Genomic DNA, 16,436 nt, shown 5'->3' with positions numbered 1-16,436 from the left:
TAAAGGTTCAGCTGCAGAAGGGTCCAGCCAACGCTAGGAGGAAAGCAAGTGGCAGAGTCCTCCGGAGATCCATTTCCCCCAGTGCTAAGGAGGGTCCCAGCCTTCCACCGTGTTCCCAAGGGAGGCAGGGCTAGGCTCCCACCTAGTCTCTTCTCACCTAGTTGTAGACCACTAAAGTGCCCGATACACACACCCACGCCCACCCTCCCAAACTCACATTCACACACAGACACACACATTCACATAATGTCCCAGACGCTCACCAACACATAGACATGCTTGTGAACTTGCACTCAGACACATACATATAATCCCTCAATAGATCCGACACATGCTCGCAAACATGAACACCCATTCTCACACCAACACAAATCCACACCCACGATGGGGAAGGTAAGGTACCTGGAAGGAAAGGTAAGACAAAAAAGAGACTTTTCCTTCCATTTGGAAGAACTAGCAGAACTAGCAGTGACTAGAGAGAAAAACACTGGCTGAAGAGGGGGCAAGAAGAGGAGGGCAGGAAGAGGAAATAAGAAATGGAGGGAGAGAAGCAAGAGGAGAATGAGGCCAGGCAAGGAGGTAGAGAGGCCCAGCACCCAAGCCTTGACAGGGGGAAGAGGGAGCTGGCCCAGGGGACCAGCCCACCCCAGCTGGCAGGAAAGTAGGAGGCCAAGTGGCTCTTGGCGCAGGGCTGGGGGGTGGTCTGGTGGTCCCAGCAGCCTTGTGCAGTGAGCCCTCACCCCTGTCTTGGCTCACAGACACCCAGGCTGGGTCACTCACCTGGGGCAGGAGAAGACGAGGGTGGGTGCAGCGGGGGCTGCCGCCCTGTGAAGGCTTCTCTGCTCACTGTGCTTCTGCAGGAAGGAGGGCTGGGCTGGGTTGACTTTTAGGCAGGAGGGGAATTCCCCGAGATGGAGGAGCCAGCCACCAGGCAGCCTGAAAAGGCCCAGCAGAGGCCCCATCCTGCCCCCTGGCAGAACACAGGGCCCTTCTTTGTCGGTTCCCCACCTGTCACTTCCCAGACTGGCTATCACTTGCCAAACATTCCAGGGAGGGGAGGGAGTCCTGGAGAGGAGCTGGAGGCCTGATGATTCTGTGGCTGGACCCGGAACGGGCAGGGGGTGGGGGTGGGGGGCAGGGGCGACCTGGTCTGCCCACACTACCCTGACCCTGGGTTCTCCCCTGGACCACTAATTCCTCCTTTGCCTGTGGTAGGGGATTCCAGCCCCCAGAGGGTCAGAAAACCTCCAGATGCCCAGCCCACATTCTCCTCCCCCCCCCCCCCATTCCTATTCCATCTGTTTCCATTTATTGTCTGTGGATGCTCCACAGGGAAGGAAAAGCTCACTCCTTCCCTCTGTGCTGGCTCTCATTTTGATGTCAAGTGGGACCTTAGAGACCAACCTACCACGGAGCAGCCCAGCTCCTAACTAACCAGCTGGTTCTCCAGAGCCTCACTTCCCCATCCAAAGCCTCAGTGATCCCCTGCTGTAAAATGGGGGAAATGAGTCCTGCTGGGTCTGCCTCTTGTGATGGTAATTAAGATAAAATGGTTCACTGATGTCCTTTGTAAACCCTTAAGTACTTCACAAACTCGAGATCTCCGTTCATTAGCCACTGAAAGGATGCTTTCAGAAGGGATGGGTTGGCTCTGGGTCATTTCTGGTTTCTTGATAATTTCAGGTTCGGGAATTTCTTCATTCTTAATGGCAACATTATAGACCACCGAGGACACAAGACTGGACAAGTCAGACCCACTTCCTGCCTACTCAGAGATCACAGACTGTGGGGCTGCTCTGTCCAATACAATAGCTGTTAGCCATACATGGCTATTTGAATATAAATTAGTTAAAATTAAATAAGTTAATAACTCAGTTCCTCAGGGAGCACTAGCCACATTTCAAATCCTCAGCAGCCAGCCACATGTGGCTCGCACGATGGACTGCACATGTATAGAACATTTCCATCATCACAGAAAGTCCTACTGGATAGCATTCCTCTGGGGGCTGGGGGCTGGGGGCTAATAGGTAATGATAATGAAGTGTGGTAGAGATGTGTTTTGGAAGGAGAAATACAGGCGGCTACAGGAGCCTGGACAGGGGAGCATCTAGTCAGGATTTGGGGACCTGGGATGTCTTCCTGGAGGAAGTGACATGTCAGCTGAGACCTGAAAATGGCCACGGCGAGAGCACAGGGAAGGGTGTTCTTAGGAAAGGGAATAGAATATGCAAAGAGAGAATACATTCAGGGAACTGAAAATTGTTCACTCTGAGTGGAGCACGGAGTTTGAAGCGGGCAAGGGGGAAGTAACAGAGATGGGCCTAGGGAAATAAACAGGGCCAGGTCTCATGGGGCCACATTCAGCCTAAGCAGGGGGGCAGGAAATGGAGGAGAGGGGGCAAGGGATGGGGAGAGTCCACTGAATCCAGTTCTCTGCTCCTTCTGTGTCCCTTGGATTGGGATTCCATGGGGAATGCTGGAGACACCTCCTGGCCCAACAGCCTCACTTTACAGATAAGGAAGTGAAGGCCAGACAGGGGAAGTGACTTTCCAAGTGAGTAAATGAAGGGACTTCCTGACTCCTAGTCTAGTGCTCTTTCCCACACTGCCCTCAGTCCCTTGGTCTCACTGGCCACTTCTTAAATGTTCAACAGCCATATGTGGCAAGCGGCCCCCATACCAGACTGTGCGGATGTATCCATCATCACAGAAAGTTCTATAGGACGAATAACACCAATCCCTAAGCTAGACCAGGTGCAAAGGATAATACACATCCCTGCACACAGACCCTTTTCTCTGCAGGGAGTAAAAATACACCTCTGATGCTCCCCTCTCTGCCCTCTGATACCAACTTGCAGGGCGTCCCTCACCTATGTCCCCAACTGGGACTAAGGATGGTGGCAGAACTCAGCATCAGAGAGAGAGATCTTGTCCCTGGCTCCCTTTGAGAAGCCTCCTGGTGGCTTGTGGCCAGCCATCTGGGTCAGCCAGAGCCTTCTGTGAAATTGAGGAATGTCCCTTCCTTGAGGAATTCTGGTTTCAGATTCCTCATCAGTGTCATGTATAATTCAGCCCTGACATTCCTGGATTGCAATGTTTCCTCTAAACATGATCTTTTCTCTCCACACGCCACAACAGTCATCGGTCCTCTGTGAAGTCACAAAGCCTTGCTTGGACGGGTTCCTGCTCATGGCGTCATAAATGCTGGCGGGACCTTGAAGAGCTAAGGAGGTAGGCCCACGGGAACTGGAATCTTCTGTTAGGCACACGTCTTGCACATCCTGGGGGAAGATTAGCTCTGGGCTCTCCTTACTGGAAGGCTGAACACACTCAGCTTCCCCTACCTTCTCTCTCACCTCTTCTTTGTCCAGCCATGGATTCCCTGAAATTGCCTTCTTTGTTGAGGCCACAGGATGGACATCAAGGAAGAAGAGGCCCTTGGACTGGGCATCAGAGGAATTAAGTTTGAGTCCTGGCTCTGCTGTGTGGCTCTGGGCAAGTCCCTTTCCTTCTCTGATATTCAGCTTCCCCTTCTAGAATGTGAAGGAATCAGACTAGATGATCACTAAGGGACCTTCCATTTTGACACCGTAAGGAAGTCCAAAAGTTCAGAGAAAGGAGAAATCAGGGCTGGCCGAGATGATCAGGAAATATTATCACTAATAGCTAATATTTAAGATTAACATGTACCTGGCTGGCGTGATGCTAAGGGCTCTTAAATAGACTGTTCCATGCATTCCTCATCAGAACCCTGTGAGGTTGACATCACTGTTTTATGGATGAGGAAATTAATATATGCCACGGCTGGAGTTCAAACTCAGGTCCTATCTACAGAGCTCACCTGAAGGAGACGAGGCCTGAGCTGGACCTCCAAAGATGGGTGAAATGTGCATACACACAGGCCCCTCTCCTTTGATAGCTTATCACCCAATCCCACCTCTCTAACCCTGACGTCTCTGGTCTCTGGTCTTACTAATGTTGTGGGAACAGCACTGGGCTAGTCTCATAATAGGCAATCAATATTTATCTAGCAAACACTAAATTTGACTCCTGGGGTTTCCTGATTCACCAAGTCTGTTGCATGCTCCCCAAGAATAGGAATTCCTCATGCCATTGGGACCTAGCCCAGGACTCTGGGCAGATTTCTGGGTCCCACCACAGACCTAAGAAATCATACTCTCTGGGAGGCAGGACCCTACTGGCAGCATTTTTAGTAAGCTCCCAGGGGGTTATCCCCATACTTAGTTTGAAATGTCTAAGATCCCTAACTGGGTCTTCTGACTCCAAAGAATTACCTGCTAATATAAAGGCAGCCAAGAACTCACTGTCACAGACCAGTGGGACTAGCGTGCTAGTACTTCTCCGGGTCACCCATGCAACAAATCCATGACTTTTGAAAAAAAAAAAAAAAACACACAAACCCTTTTTAAATGAATTTCTAAAGGTTTTTTTTTTTTTTTTTTTTACTTATTTTTGAGAGAGAGAGAAAGAGAGCATGGAAGAGAGAGAGGGAGAGAGAGAATCCTAAACAGGCTCTGCACTGCAAGATGTGGGGCTTGCACTCACAAACCATGAGATCATGACCTGAGCCAAAATCAAGAGTCAGACACTTAACCAACTGAGCCCAACCAAAAAGCTTCCTCTAGGTACCAGGTCCATTACTGTTACTAACTCTGTATTACCTAAGCAGCAATTTCCTCTCTGTCCCCCACCTTCCTCATCTGTGAAAGGGAGTCAATTCTTTTTGCCCCTCTATAATCTTGGGAGTACCTGTGTGCATAGAAGTGCCTATTACGGGGCTCCTGGGCGGCTCAGTCAGTTAAGCATCTGGCTTTGGCTCAGGTCATGATCTCATGGTTTGTGGGTTCGAGCCCCACATAAGGGCTCTGTGCTGCGAGCTAGCTCAGAGTCTGGAGCCTGCTTCAGATTCTGTGTCTCTCCCTCTCTCTCTGACCCTCCCCTGTTCATGCTGTCTCTCTCTGTCTCTCAAAAAAAATAAATTAAAAAAAAAAGAAGTGCCCATTAAGATCATTTCAGGGTGCCTGGGTGGTTCAGTCGGTTGAGCATTCAACTTCAGCTCAGGTCATGATCTTGCGTTCTTGGGTTTGAGCCCTGCATTGGGCTTTGTGCTGACAGCTAAGAGCCTAGAGTCTGCTTCTGATTCTACATCTCCCCACTCTCTGTCTTTCCCCTGCTCACTCTCTCTCTCTCTCTTTCAAAAAATTAAAAATAAATAAACATAAGAAAACTTTATAAAGAATATCCTAAGTCAAGGGTTCATCAGCTTAGCATCTGCCAGACTCTTCTGATCCATTTGTCTTGGGTGGGTCCTTAGGTCAGTGTTTCTCAATCCTGACTGGACATTAGAATCATCTGAGGAGCTTTGTAAAAACACAGATACTTAGGGCTTTTATGTGGCTCAGTCATATGAGCGCCTGATTTCAGCTCGGGTCATGATCGCAGGGGTGTGGGATTGAGTCCCTAGTCAGGCTCTGTGCTGGGTATAGAGCTTGCTTGAGATTCTCTCCCGCTGCCCCCTCCCCTATGTGCACTCTCTCTAAAAATAAAAAAATTTGGGGTGCCTGGGTGGCTCAGTCGGTTAAGCCTCCGACTTTGGCTCAGGTCAGATCTCACGTTTGTGAGTTCGAGCCCCGCATCAGGCTCTGTGCTGACAGCTAACTCAGAGCCTGGAGCCTGCTTCAGATTCTGTGTCTCCCTCTCTCTCTGACCCTCCCCCTCTCATGCTCTGTCTCTCTCTGTATCAAAAATAAATAAAACATTTAAAAAATATATTTTAAAAAATAAAATAAAATAAAATAAAAATAAAAAAATTTTAATGCATTACAGATGCCCAGGCCCTACTTACTCCAGACTAATTATATCATAATTATATCAGGATCCTAAGGCGGGGTGGCCTGGGACTGGTATTTAAAAGCCCCCCGACTGGGGCGCCTGGGTGGCTGAGTTGGTTAGGCATCCAACTTTGGCTCAGGTCATGATCTCCTGGTTTGTAGGTTCAAGCTCCGCGTCGGGCTCTGTGCTGACACTCTGTGCTGACAGCTCGGAGTCTGGAGCCTGTTTCAGATTCTTTGTCTTCTCTCTCTCTCTGCCCTTCTCCTGCTCATGCTCTGTCTCTGTCTCAAAAATAAACAAAAATTTAAAAGTTAATAATAATAAAATAAATAAATAAAAGGCTCCCAGGTGATTCCAAGTTGTGACCCCCTCTCTCATAGCTACCGTTCCAGGAGTTGGTTCTGATGCAAGTTGTCCCAGGACCTCACTGTTCCCCTTTTTGTTCCAGGGCAAGTGCCTTCTTGGCACCAGCGTCAGAGACCAAAAGGACAACTGATCTTAGACTCCAGAGAGAAGAGAGCTCTAGTCCACTTTTTGTGGCCACAGGACATTCTTACACAGTGGATGTGAAAGGAACAATTAAACCTCAAACCAAGTCACTCTGAGGAGAGGAGGTACATGTCATTCTGTCAGCATCTGAAAAATGGGATTCAGAAATGTGTTTTGCAAAATTGTGCTTTCCAAGGAAAGGAAAGAAAAACACACACAGGGCAGTGTGTTGCAAGGTTCTTGTCAAAGGAAGAAGATCCAAGGATGAATGTTGCAAGACTGTGCTGCTAAAGGAAGTGGCTTCTTAGCTCATTTGATCTGGAACAAAGCTTAGAGATGACCTTGGCCACTCCTCTGGCTGGACAGAAGGAGAAACTAAGACCTGGGGAGGGGAAGGCATGTGCCCAAGGCCAAGCAGGGAGTTCCTGATGAGCTGGCAGGTGTTACTAGGCTTCTTGACCCCCTGCTGCCTGCCACCTTTCCTCTAGTCCTAAAGCATGGATCATGATGATCACTTCTGATTTTGCTCCACGTCCCCAGCCCACCCTCCACACTCACATTCCCTTGGACAGCACCCCAGGGTCACAAGATGGGACTACATCTGTGAACCTGGATCTGCACCTGCCAGATGCAAGGGGCCTAAGCCAGCAAGAGGCTGGGGTGAGCTGGAGAGGAAGGAGCAGAGTCTGATGATGTGGCCTGACCTCAGAAAGGAAGCCTGGTCACCAGGGGGAATTTCCCCGGGGGTGAGGTCTCATGTCTATGCAAATAGTGCACTCCAATTAACCTGGACCCCAGAACAGGAGAGGGCAAAGGGAGACGGCGGGAGGAGACAGGGAAATGGGGAAGGCAGGTGGTAGAGCTTGACAACAGAGCACCATACCAGGCTCCTCCTATGCTCCATCTCATTTTGTCCCTGAAACAGCCACCCAAGTAGGAAAGCGGAGGCCTCAGGCCCAGTGAGGGGATGGCAGGTTTGCCCAAGAGAACGCAGTGCAACCCCAAGGGGACACCAGACCTTGGACACCAGCTGGGGACACCAGCAATGCTGACGGGGGAGTTGGAGCTGCTGCTGTTGTTGCTGACCAGTGTGAGTGACAAGGCTCCTGTCAGAGAAGCCTAGCAGTTTCATTTTGGGTTTCCATCTCACTCACCTGGGGACTTTTATCCTGGGGACCGCTAGAAGACAAACCGGGAGGTTGGGACCCTGACTTCCCTTGGGCAAATCCCCGCACTCAGGTTTCCCGGAGGAGCCTGAAGGTGGGGCATGCAGGCAGTGATGCTGTTAACCCTTTAACTCCCATCTTCTAAGACACTCCTTGAAAAGTGGACAGAGTGGGATGGGGGCTGTTGATAATCTCTTCCTCCTGCCTCTTTACATTTCACTCTGTTGAGCCTTACTCCTCCACAAAGACTTCCCTAGGGGTTTCTGAGCCTCACTCCTCCACAAAGACTTCCCCAGGGGTTTTGTCCCTTTCGAAGGTGGATCCCACTTGCTGCCTGGTTCTCCAAGGAGCCCTCTTGCCTCCCAGGAGCTGGGCTGCAAACAAGAGCAGAGCTCAAGTTCAGAGCATGTGGGTGCAGTCTGCCCTCCATAGAGCCTGGTTGTTTGTTCTGCTATTGAAGAACATACTCGAAAGCAGGCAGGCCACTGATTCCTGGAGTTGTGTGCCGCACGCTGGGGCCATGTGCCAAGGAAAGTATGAGTGCATTCGCGCCCTAGTGAGCGTGTGTGAAAGGCAAGTCTAGCTACTTGTGTGAGGAGTTTCACGTATGGCCAGTGGTGCACACGTAGACAACAGTATTTATTTCTGAGCAGCGTATTTGTGGGCTTGATCATTTTATTTACCACTTATATTTCCATTTACATATTTATATTTCCATTTCTGTGTGTGTTCCCAGCAGTGTGTGTCTGGTCCTGAACATACTTGGTGTGTGCCCATGGGTTTGACTGGCAGTGACTTGGAATTGTGTGTGTGTGTGTGTGTGTGATACATGGTATTTGGGGGCTTTGAGTGGACACCAGCTGCGTGGGAGAACAGAAACCACTAGCTCAGCACAGGCTTGGGATCTTGAGATCCATTTCTCACCCTCCCCACTCACCCATCAGGCCCTCCCATCCCCGCCCATGGCTATCTCCAGGTCAAGGTCCACGCCAGGAGGTGGTTCTGGCTGCAGTTGGAAGCACACTGGCAGATGGGGGTAGCTGAGAGGGAGGGGTGACACTGTCCCACAGGAGGAAATGCATGTTCTGCAAACTCGTTCCCTGACAACTCTAGTTTAGGGCTTCTCGGGTCCTCACTGGAGAGGCAGGCAGTGGCATGGCCTGCACTGCACCGGGGCCTCACATCCTGCTTTTTTTTTTTTTTTTAATGTTTTATTTATTTAGACATTACCTCTGGCTTTGTATCTCCTTCCCTCTCTGATTTCCCATAGCAGATGGGGCAGCTTCCTTGATTTCTCACACCCCTTAAGGCTTAAGGCTCTTTTCTCCCTGTCTGCTTTTCCGCCCTGGCTCCTGTTCCCATCCTTCCACATGGGAGGGACACTGCCAGTCCGGTGGTCTCCCAGATGGTTTCCTTCTTTACACTGGCCACAGAGATGTCTTTCTAAAGGACATCTCTGCTCCTGCTACTCCTGTCCCTTGCACCTTTGGGTCCAGGGTCTGGAGGGTAAGGTCCACTCTTTAGCCTGGACTCCCCCTCTGAGTTCTTCTCTATGAATTGGAATCCAGCTTGTGTATTAACACCAAAGAGCTGTATTTATTGAGTTCTTATGTCCCAGATAGTGTGCTCAGAGATCTGCATGCACTGGCTTCTTTGATCTTTACAACCTTGTGAAATAGCAACCTTTGTCATTCCTATTTTACAGATGAGGAAATAAAGGCATAGGGAGACCAAGTGACTTCTCTACTTGTAAGTGGTTGGCTGGGATTTGATCCAGCCAGCCTGCCTGCCAGAGGTTAACCTCTGAGTGAAGGGCTGAGAACTGGACTTTCCTGCTTGCCTAACCCAGCTGAAAAGTGAGGAAGTCTGCCTGGGGAAACCTGAGGTCTACGAGGCCTGTTAGAACACCGATGTGCTGCTTTGGGGTTCTGAAATTCGGGTTGAGCAACTTGACACTTCTCCCTCCTATTCTCAGCTCAACCTGGCTTCCGTGATCAAGAGGAGGAGGACATGTGCTGAGCAGAGCAGGAATTGGGAGACCCAGATGCTAACCCCAGACCTAGCCTTTAGTGATACTATGGTCACTGCACCTGGATTGTCGAACTCATGAAAGAAGAGCATTGGTTTGGAGGGATTCTAAGACCATCTCCAGCTCGATTCATGAGGTATTGCCTGTACCTTCAGGCAGTTTGAACACTTGGACCCTCGGTTTCCTTATTAGTGGAATAAGGGTGATGGCCACTGCTCTCCTCCCGTGCGATTACTCATTACTCTCAGCAAGGCTGGGGCACAGGTAAACATTAGAGGGTTCCAAATAGCCAGCACAGCCCTCCCCACACTGCTCTCCCGCTGTTGGAGCACTTCAGACGGTTCCTTATGGTCCCAAAGACGGAGGTTGAGGCTTCCCAGGGTGAAGCTTCTGAGAAGGGTTCACTCTGCAGGGAACGTGGAGGGCTGGGGGCAGGAGGCGGGGCCAGGGGGAAGGGGCGGAGCTGGGGAGAGGCAGACCGAGAATAGCCCCGTGGCAGAAGGGGAAGAAGGAAGACAGTGGGAGAAGATGGGGGGGGGGGGGGGGGGGGGGGGGGGGGGGGGGGGGGGGGGGGGGGGGGGGGGGGGGGGGGGGGGGGGGAGCGTCTGAAATCACCGGATGCAGGGGACTGCAGGGGTCCAGTTCTATCTGCCCCTGAAATGCTAAGTGCCTTTGGGACGGTCGTCTGTGCGAGGGAGAGGGAGGTGAGACTTTCCGAGGGCCCCTTCCACACTTAAAACGTCACCACCATCCTCCTTTTCTCCCACTTTGAGACAGCAGTGGTTTGGGCTTCTGCTTTCTCTTTCCTTTTAGTTTTAATTTAGTCCTCTGCCACTTCTCTCCATTGAACTTTGGCCACAGAAGCAATCTCCGGTGTCATTGAACAGCGGGTTTTGGAGAAAGCTGGGTGATAGGGGACACTCAAATGTCAGCGCTCAAGGATTAGGAGGCCACAGTCTAACTTTTGACATGGTTAGTATCCAGCACATAGCGCGGCATATGGGAAGCTTTCCAGAAGTGTAAGCTGCAGGAGTGAATGAATGAATGAGCTACAGGGATTCGGAATAGAGGCTGCTCCCTCCTCTGCCACAGCTCCAAGAAAAAAACGTGATCTGTTCTGCAGGCACCTGCGTCCTAAGTGGGATTGGCGATTTAGCCTCCCAACTGGCCACCTTTCTCTCACATGGTTTTTCTCAAGTGCGTGGCTAGATGCATATACCTTCCCTCTAAGGTCCCCCAAAAGCTCGCACTGTGGTGTAAGATAAAATCCCGACATCCCCCATAGTTGGGTGCAAACTCCCATTTCTAATGTCATCTGCCTCACCCTACAGGCCCCGAGGGCCTCCCTCCTACTAGAGACCAATCCCAGAACTCAACCCGCCATAACTGAAAAGCAAGTAGAAATGCATGTTGAGGAATCACAGGAGGCTTGTACATTGTGAGTGCTCAATTTCAGCTATCCCCATTTCTGGTTTCTGGGAATTTGAGACATTCCTGGCCTTTCTGCTTGTGTTCCCCTTGACCTCAGGCCCGCCCCCCCCCAGCTTCTATTTCCTGATTCCATCACTCTTTCCTTGCCACTCCCAGAACTATTCTTCCTTCGGCACATTTTTTAAAACATTTTCTGTGTTATTTATTTTTGAGAGACAGCGTGAGCATGGTCAATTATCGGCTCCACAGCGTCTGACCACTTTGTTAATTTATCTTTTGATAATAGTTGCATTAAGATGGGTAAATACCCAAAAAAGCTCTCAGCTGACTCTTCTGGGGTGTGGGTTCAGCCTGGTGGAGGGAAGAAAGGGGAGGACAGAGCAAGGTAAATCGTCTTGCTTTCAGACTCATTACAGCAGAGGTGAAGACAGGGCTCTTTAAAATGGTTGGGACTCAGCACGCCTGGGTGGTTCAGTTGGTTAAGCATATGACTTCGGCTCAGGTCATGATCTCATGGTCTGTGGGTTCAAGCCCTGTGTCAGGCTCTGTGCTGACAGCTCAGAGCCTGGAGCCTGCTTCAGATTCTATGTCTCCCTCTCTCTCTACCCCTCTCTACCCCTTCCCTGCTCATGCTCTATCTCTTTCTCTTTCTCTCTCTAAAAAAATAATAAACACTTTTTAAAAATTAAAAAAAACAAACCTGTTGGGTCCAACCCCTCACTGTACAAATGTAGAAACTGAGGCCCAGGAAGGGCAGTGGCAGGCCCAGGGTCACACACGTTTCCCAGACCCCACATCCCCTGTGCAGGTCCTACAACAGACACACTTTGATTTGCCTAAGTAGGTCAGGCCAGTCAGGATAGGGAGCTGGCCCCCCAGCCAGCAGGCGCCCTTGCCCCTCTGTCACCATCATCGGACAACTTCAGACCCAAGTCTCAGAGCAGAAGTGCATCTGATGGGAGACAGAGAAGCTGCTGCTTATCAGCGATCTTCACAAAGTAGAAACTTTCCACGGGCCTCCCTAGATCACGATCACATCTGGTGCCCTTGAAAAGCTCAAAAGAGGAAGTTTGGGTTTGGTTGTAATGAATGAAGAATGTACAGAGACACGTCCAGGCAGCAGAGGGAGGAGAGGGTATCTGAGACCTGCAGGGGCTGAGGCAGCTTTTCCAGGCTAGAGGTTCGCTCAGACTCTCCTTCAGATTCCCAGTCAAGAGCCTGAGGGTAGAACTTTCTTCCAGGGCGGTGAATACCTCAAGTGGTCATGAGGACAACCCAGCTGCAGGTCTAGGTCAAAAACACAGACCCCATGGGAAATGTGTGTGTGTCTGTATGTCTGTTTCTGTTTAAAGAGGGAAGTGGAAAGAGAATGATTTGGGGGCACATCCTACACTGTCAATGTTAGAGAAGGCCAACATCCTTTGGTCCAACTCTCACTTTGTAGATAAGAGAGTAGAGACTTAGGCAGGGACAGAGGTTGGCCTGAAGCTAGAAAGCACACACGTGGCAGGTGCAAATTTGAACCCTGGTATCCAGACTCCTGGTTCCATCTCTTGCACAAAAATCTGGATGGGGCCAGGTGGTGAAACAGTGGGAGGAGACTGGCATTTGGCTGGAAGACATTGATCCGACCCTCCTCTACCCCACACAACACGTACTCGGCACCTCCCCCACACCCTACCATTCAAAGCACACACTCCACTCAATTCACAGACAGAGGCTCAGTATGTTTTTGGATTTGACAAAGCCCAAACCAGGGCAAGGGCTGCAGCAAGGGATGGAAGCCGGGAAGAGCTGAGGAGGAAGAGGGGGAGTGGAGATGGACGGGATTTGTGGCTACGGTTCTTCAGCCGCTCACATGTGAGCAGGAGTGACCATGCTGGGCCTTCAGTGGCCCATGGGAGTGGGAGCCTTTCCTTAACCCCAGTTGAAGACAAGAGCCCACCCCTGACCCCCTCCCCCCACCCCTGTCCCTTCCTTAGTCTCTGGAGCTGGAGCAATCAGGCTCAGTCACGGTGGCTGGTGCTGCTGACCATTTCTTGGCAGAAGTGCCGGCCAACGCTGGTGGCCCTAGTCCTCGCCTCCACAGATAGCCAGCAAGGCCTTCAGGAAGTCTCCAGAGGTGTCACCCTGGCAGGAGCAGAGGAAGAGCGAAGAGTTAAAGCAGTCCTGATGGCCTCTCAATGCCCCTTCCTCCCAGCTGCTGTCAGCCTAATGTCTCCCAAACATATAAACGTGCCCGTGTCCCTTCTGTGGCTCCCCATTACCCTCAGGAAAATGTCCAAGCTCTCAGCCTGGACTCAAGGCCCTTTTGTGGTCTGACTCCCATGGAGCTTGGTGGCTTCACCTCGCCCCTCCCTTCTGGGAGCGTCTTGGTTCATCTTCCTACTTTAATGCCTACCACTCCTCCGTCAAGCATGCCCTCTGCACACCCCCAAATCCTGCCTGCCCTGTGATGCCTCTGCTGCTGTGAAGTGTGCCTTCCCTCTGTTCTCCCCTCCTCCTCCACAGCCATTAACACATGTGCAAATGAGAGTCCTTACTTGAACAGATACTTGGGAGCACCTACCGAGTACCAGGCCCTTGCAGGAATCTATGTGAACGTCATTGCGTTTGTGACACATTGTAACGTCTGCCCCCCAGCAGAACTATGGGAAGCCAGACTCTCCCTCCATTTAGAGTGGCTCCTGTCATTTTTATTTTGACGATATATGCTTTTCTTCCTTTTTGGGATAATTTTTGGTATTTTATTTAAAACATCATCATTGTAAACAATGTAAGTCAACGGAAAGATCATACATGAAAATCTCCCATTCCTGACCCCTCTTTCCCCCAAATCAAGAGAGAGCCACAATTACTGTTTTCTCGTCCATTTTCCTAGAAACAGTCTGGGCACATACTAACATGTATATATGTAGAGTGTCCCTTTTCTACACAAATGGACACACAGCACTCACACTATTCTGGGCTATATTTTTTTGACTTAGAGGAGATCCGAAACCAGCAGATAGAGCCTCCTCATGCTTTTTCATGGTCTTGTGGGTCTGATTGCACAAGATTACCATGCTTTCTGTAACCAGCTCTGTACGGAGGTTTTCCAATTTTTTGCTACTATAAAGGATGCTGGCATAAATATTCTCTTGTGCATCTTTGGGAACACATGTAGCTGGGTCTATAGGGTCAATTCCCACATGCAGAATCAGTAAGTCGAAAGTGTACACATTTAAAATTTTGAAAATTGCCAGGCTCCTCTTCAAAGATATGCTACCAGTGTACATCCCCCCCAAGTCTGTGTGACACTGCTGTAAGATTTTCCACAGTCTTGTTGGCCAAGCCCAGTATCAAACTTTAAGATCTTGGCCAACTTCAAAGACAAAAAACAGGGCTCTGTAAGTGAAAGAAGTCAGACACAAAAGATATCACATCACATGGTTCTATTTCTATGAAATAGCCAGAAAAGGCAAATCTAGAGAGATAGAAAGCTGCCTGATGGGCAGGGGTGGGAATAAATAAGCAGGTACAAGGGATCTTAGTGGGGTGATGGAAATATTCAAAAACTGGATTGTGGTGAGGTGCACAACTCATTAAGTTTGCTAAAAAATATTGGGGCACCTAGGTGGTTCAGTTGGTTGAGGGTCCAACTTTGGCTCAGGTCATGATCTCACAATCTGTGAGTTGGAGCCCCGATTTGGGCTTTCTGTTATCAGCACAGAGCCTGCTTTGGATCTTCTGTCCTCCTCTTTCTACCCTTCCCCTGCTCTCTCTCTCAAAAATAAACATTTTAAACAGGTGCACTTTATGGTTTATAAATAATACTTCAATAAAGGCATCTTTAAAAAGCAAAAAAAAAAAAAAAACCACATGGGCTGTTTTATCTGGAAATCCTTCCTCATAAACCTTTAAGCCGTCTGGAATTTATTTAGGTATACACAATGAAGTAGGGCTTTCATTTATTAATATCCTGCCTGGGAACTCCTTGAGAAAAAGACTATGGGAACAGAAAGAACTTGTAATCTCATGGTCAGGGATCTGACACTCGCGCCCCCCCGCCCACTGGTCTCTACCCCCTCCCCCTTACTTCAATGGCCTGGTGGAGAGACTTGTCGTATTTCTCAATGAACTCCCGCCGGATGTTGAGCAGGTCGATCTCACTCCGGGAGATCATGATCCTGGTGAGGGTCTTCTCATCCGTGCCAGCACCCTGGTGGAGCCAGGTGAGAGGGAGACACAGGGCAGGAGAAGCAGGGGGGGTCAGGTCAGGCAAGAACTCATGGGTGTCCAGCTGCCTGTCTCTCTTTCCCTCCAAAGCAGGGTGGGATAGTCTGCCTCTCTCTTCCACAAATAGTTCTGACCCAGCTTCCCTTGTGCCTAGGACTGGCCAGACAGGCAAAAACAACTTGTATGAAGCGAATGATGTGCCCCCCAAATTCATATCCACCTGGAATCTTACACCATGACCTCATTTGGAAATAGGGTCTTTGCACATGTAATGAGTTGAGGTCACACCGGATGAGGGCGGGCCCCAGATCCAACAACTCGAGTCCTCCTAAGAGAGGACACATGGATGCACACACAGAGAAGGCCACGCAAAGATAAGGACAGGGTCTGGAAACACCAGGATTCCCCGCGACCACCAGGAGCTAGGAGAGGCGTAGGGGACAGTATTCCCTTAGAGCCTCTCAAAGGAACCTAACACACTCATTTTTCACTGCTGGCCTCTTGAACCATAAGAAAATAAAACCTCTGCTGTCATTCAATTTGTGGTGATTTGATAAGGAGCCATGGGAAACTAAGAGGGGTCCGCTGGAGCAGGCACGTGACATGGGATGTGTGGGCAGCTAAGCCCCAACTTCTACCCCCACGCGGCTCAGCAACACCAATTTAGGAGTCAGAACTGGCAGGTGGTGAGCGTTCAATAAATGGCTGTCATGTTTGGGGACTGTAGGCCAAGAGGGGTCTCAGGCTCACACCCACCAAACAGCCTGGCCAGGCTCTGTCAGCAGCCAAGACTCCATGTGCTGGACTGTGAAGGTGGCCAGAGTGGCCTGGGTTTTCCGGAAGCTGGGGCAAGTCCCAGAGCCCAGCTCTTGCTACCCTTGCAATTATTTGTTACAGGAGGAGACAGTGTCACCTACTGGAAGGTGAGCTCCAAAAGGGCAGAGACAGAGCCCTACTCAGCCCTGTGTTCCCAGAGCATGTTTCTCAACCTTGGCCTTTGGGGCCATGTCACCCTTCGTTGTGGGTTTCTGTCCTGTGCATCACAGGCTATCCAGTGGCAGCCCTGCTCCCATCTCACCAGATGACAGCAACACTCCCCAAGTTGCGTCTGGACATTGACAAATGTTCCCCAGGGGACAAAATCACTCCCACTTGAGAGCTCCTGCCCTGGAGCCAGACAGAGGGCAGATGCTGGCAAACCCCAAGTGGGTGGAAACAGTTGCCATGAGTCCCGACCCGGGGCGCTGAAC

General features: G+C 50.3%; 2 protein-coding genes and 1 long non-coding RNA gene across 6 annotated transcripts in view; 1 reads left to right on the top strand and 2 right to left on the bottom strand.

The window, feature by feature from the left end:
• Positions 1-870, bottom strand: part of TNIP1 (TNFAIP3 interacting protein 1) — a 51,706-nt gene extending 50,836 nt beyond the window's left edge. The window contains exon 1 of one of the 2 annotated variants that reach the window (XM_029943010.1): positions 781-870. The gene's annotated coding sequence lies outside the window, so the exon portion shown is untranslated. The remainder of the gene's footprint in view (positions 1-780) is intronic. The other variant, XM_029943019.1, reaches the window with a different exon arrangement.
• A 2,250-nt stretch (positions 871-3,120) lies between these two features.
• On the top strand, positions 3,121-9,749 carry LOC115294946. Its single transcript, XR_003910227.1, has 3 exons — positions 3,121-3,231; positions 6,302-7,432; positions 9,484-9,749. It is a non-coding gene; the product is annotated as an uncharacterized LOC115294946 (long non-coding RNA).
• A 2,925-nt stretch (positions 9,750-12,674) lies between these two features.
• The window catches only part of ANXA6 (annexin A6), a 49,227-nt gene continuing 45,465 nt past the window's right edge, over positions 12,675-16,436 (bottom strand). For all 3 annotated transcript variants that reach the window (XM_029943006.1, XM_029943005.1, XM_029943007.1), the window contains 2 exons: positions 15,047-15,169; positions 12,675-13,098 (listed from right to left, as the gene is read on the bottom strand). In XM_029943006.1, coding sequence (XP_029798866.1) covers positions 13,039-13,098; positions 15,047-15,169 — 183 coding nt within the window. In that variant the 3' untranslated portion in view covers positions 12,675-13,038. The remainder of the gene's footprint in view (positions 13,099-15,046; positions 15,170-16,436) is intronic.

Source organism: Suricata suricatta, chromosome 6, assembly GCF_006229205.1.
Source record: "Suricata suricatta isolate VVHF042 chromosome 6, meerkat_22Aug2017_6uvM2_HiC, whole genome shotgun sequence".
Classification (NCBI taxonomy): Eukaryota; Metazoa; Chordata; class Mammalia; order Carnivora; family Herpestidae; genus Suricata; species Suricata suricatta.
This window is presented reverse-complemented; position numbering and strand designations above follow the sequence as displayed.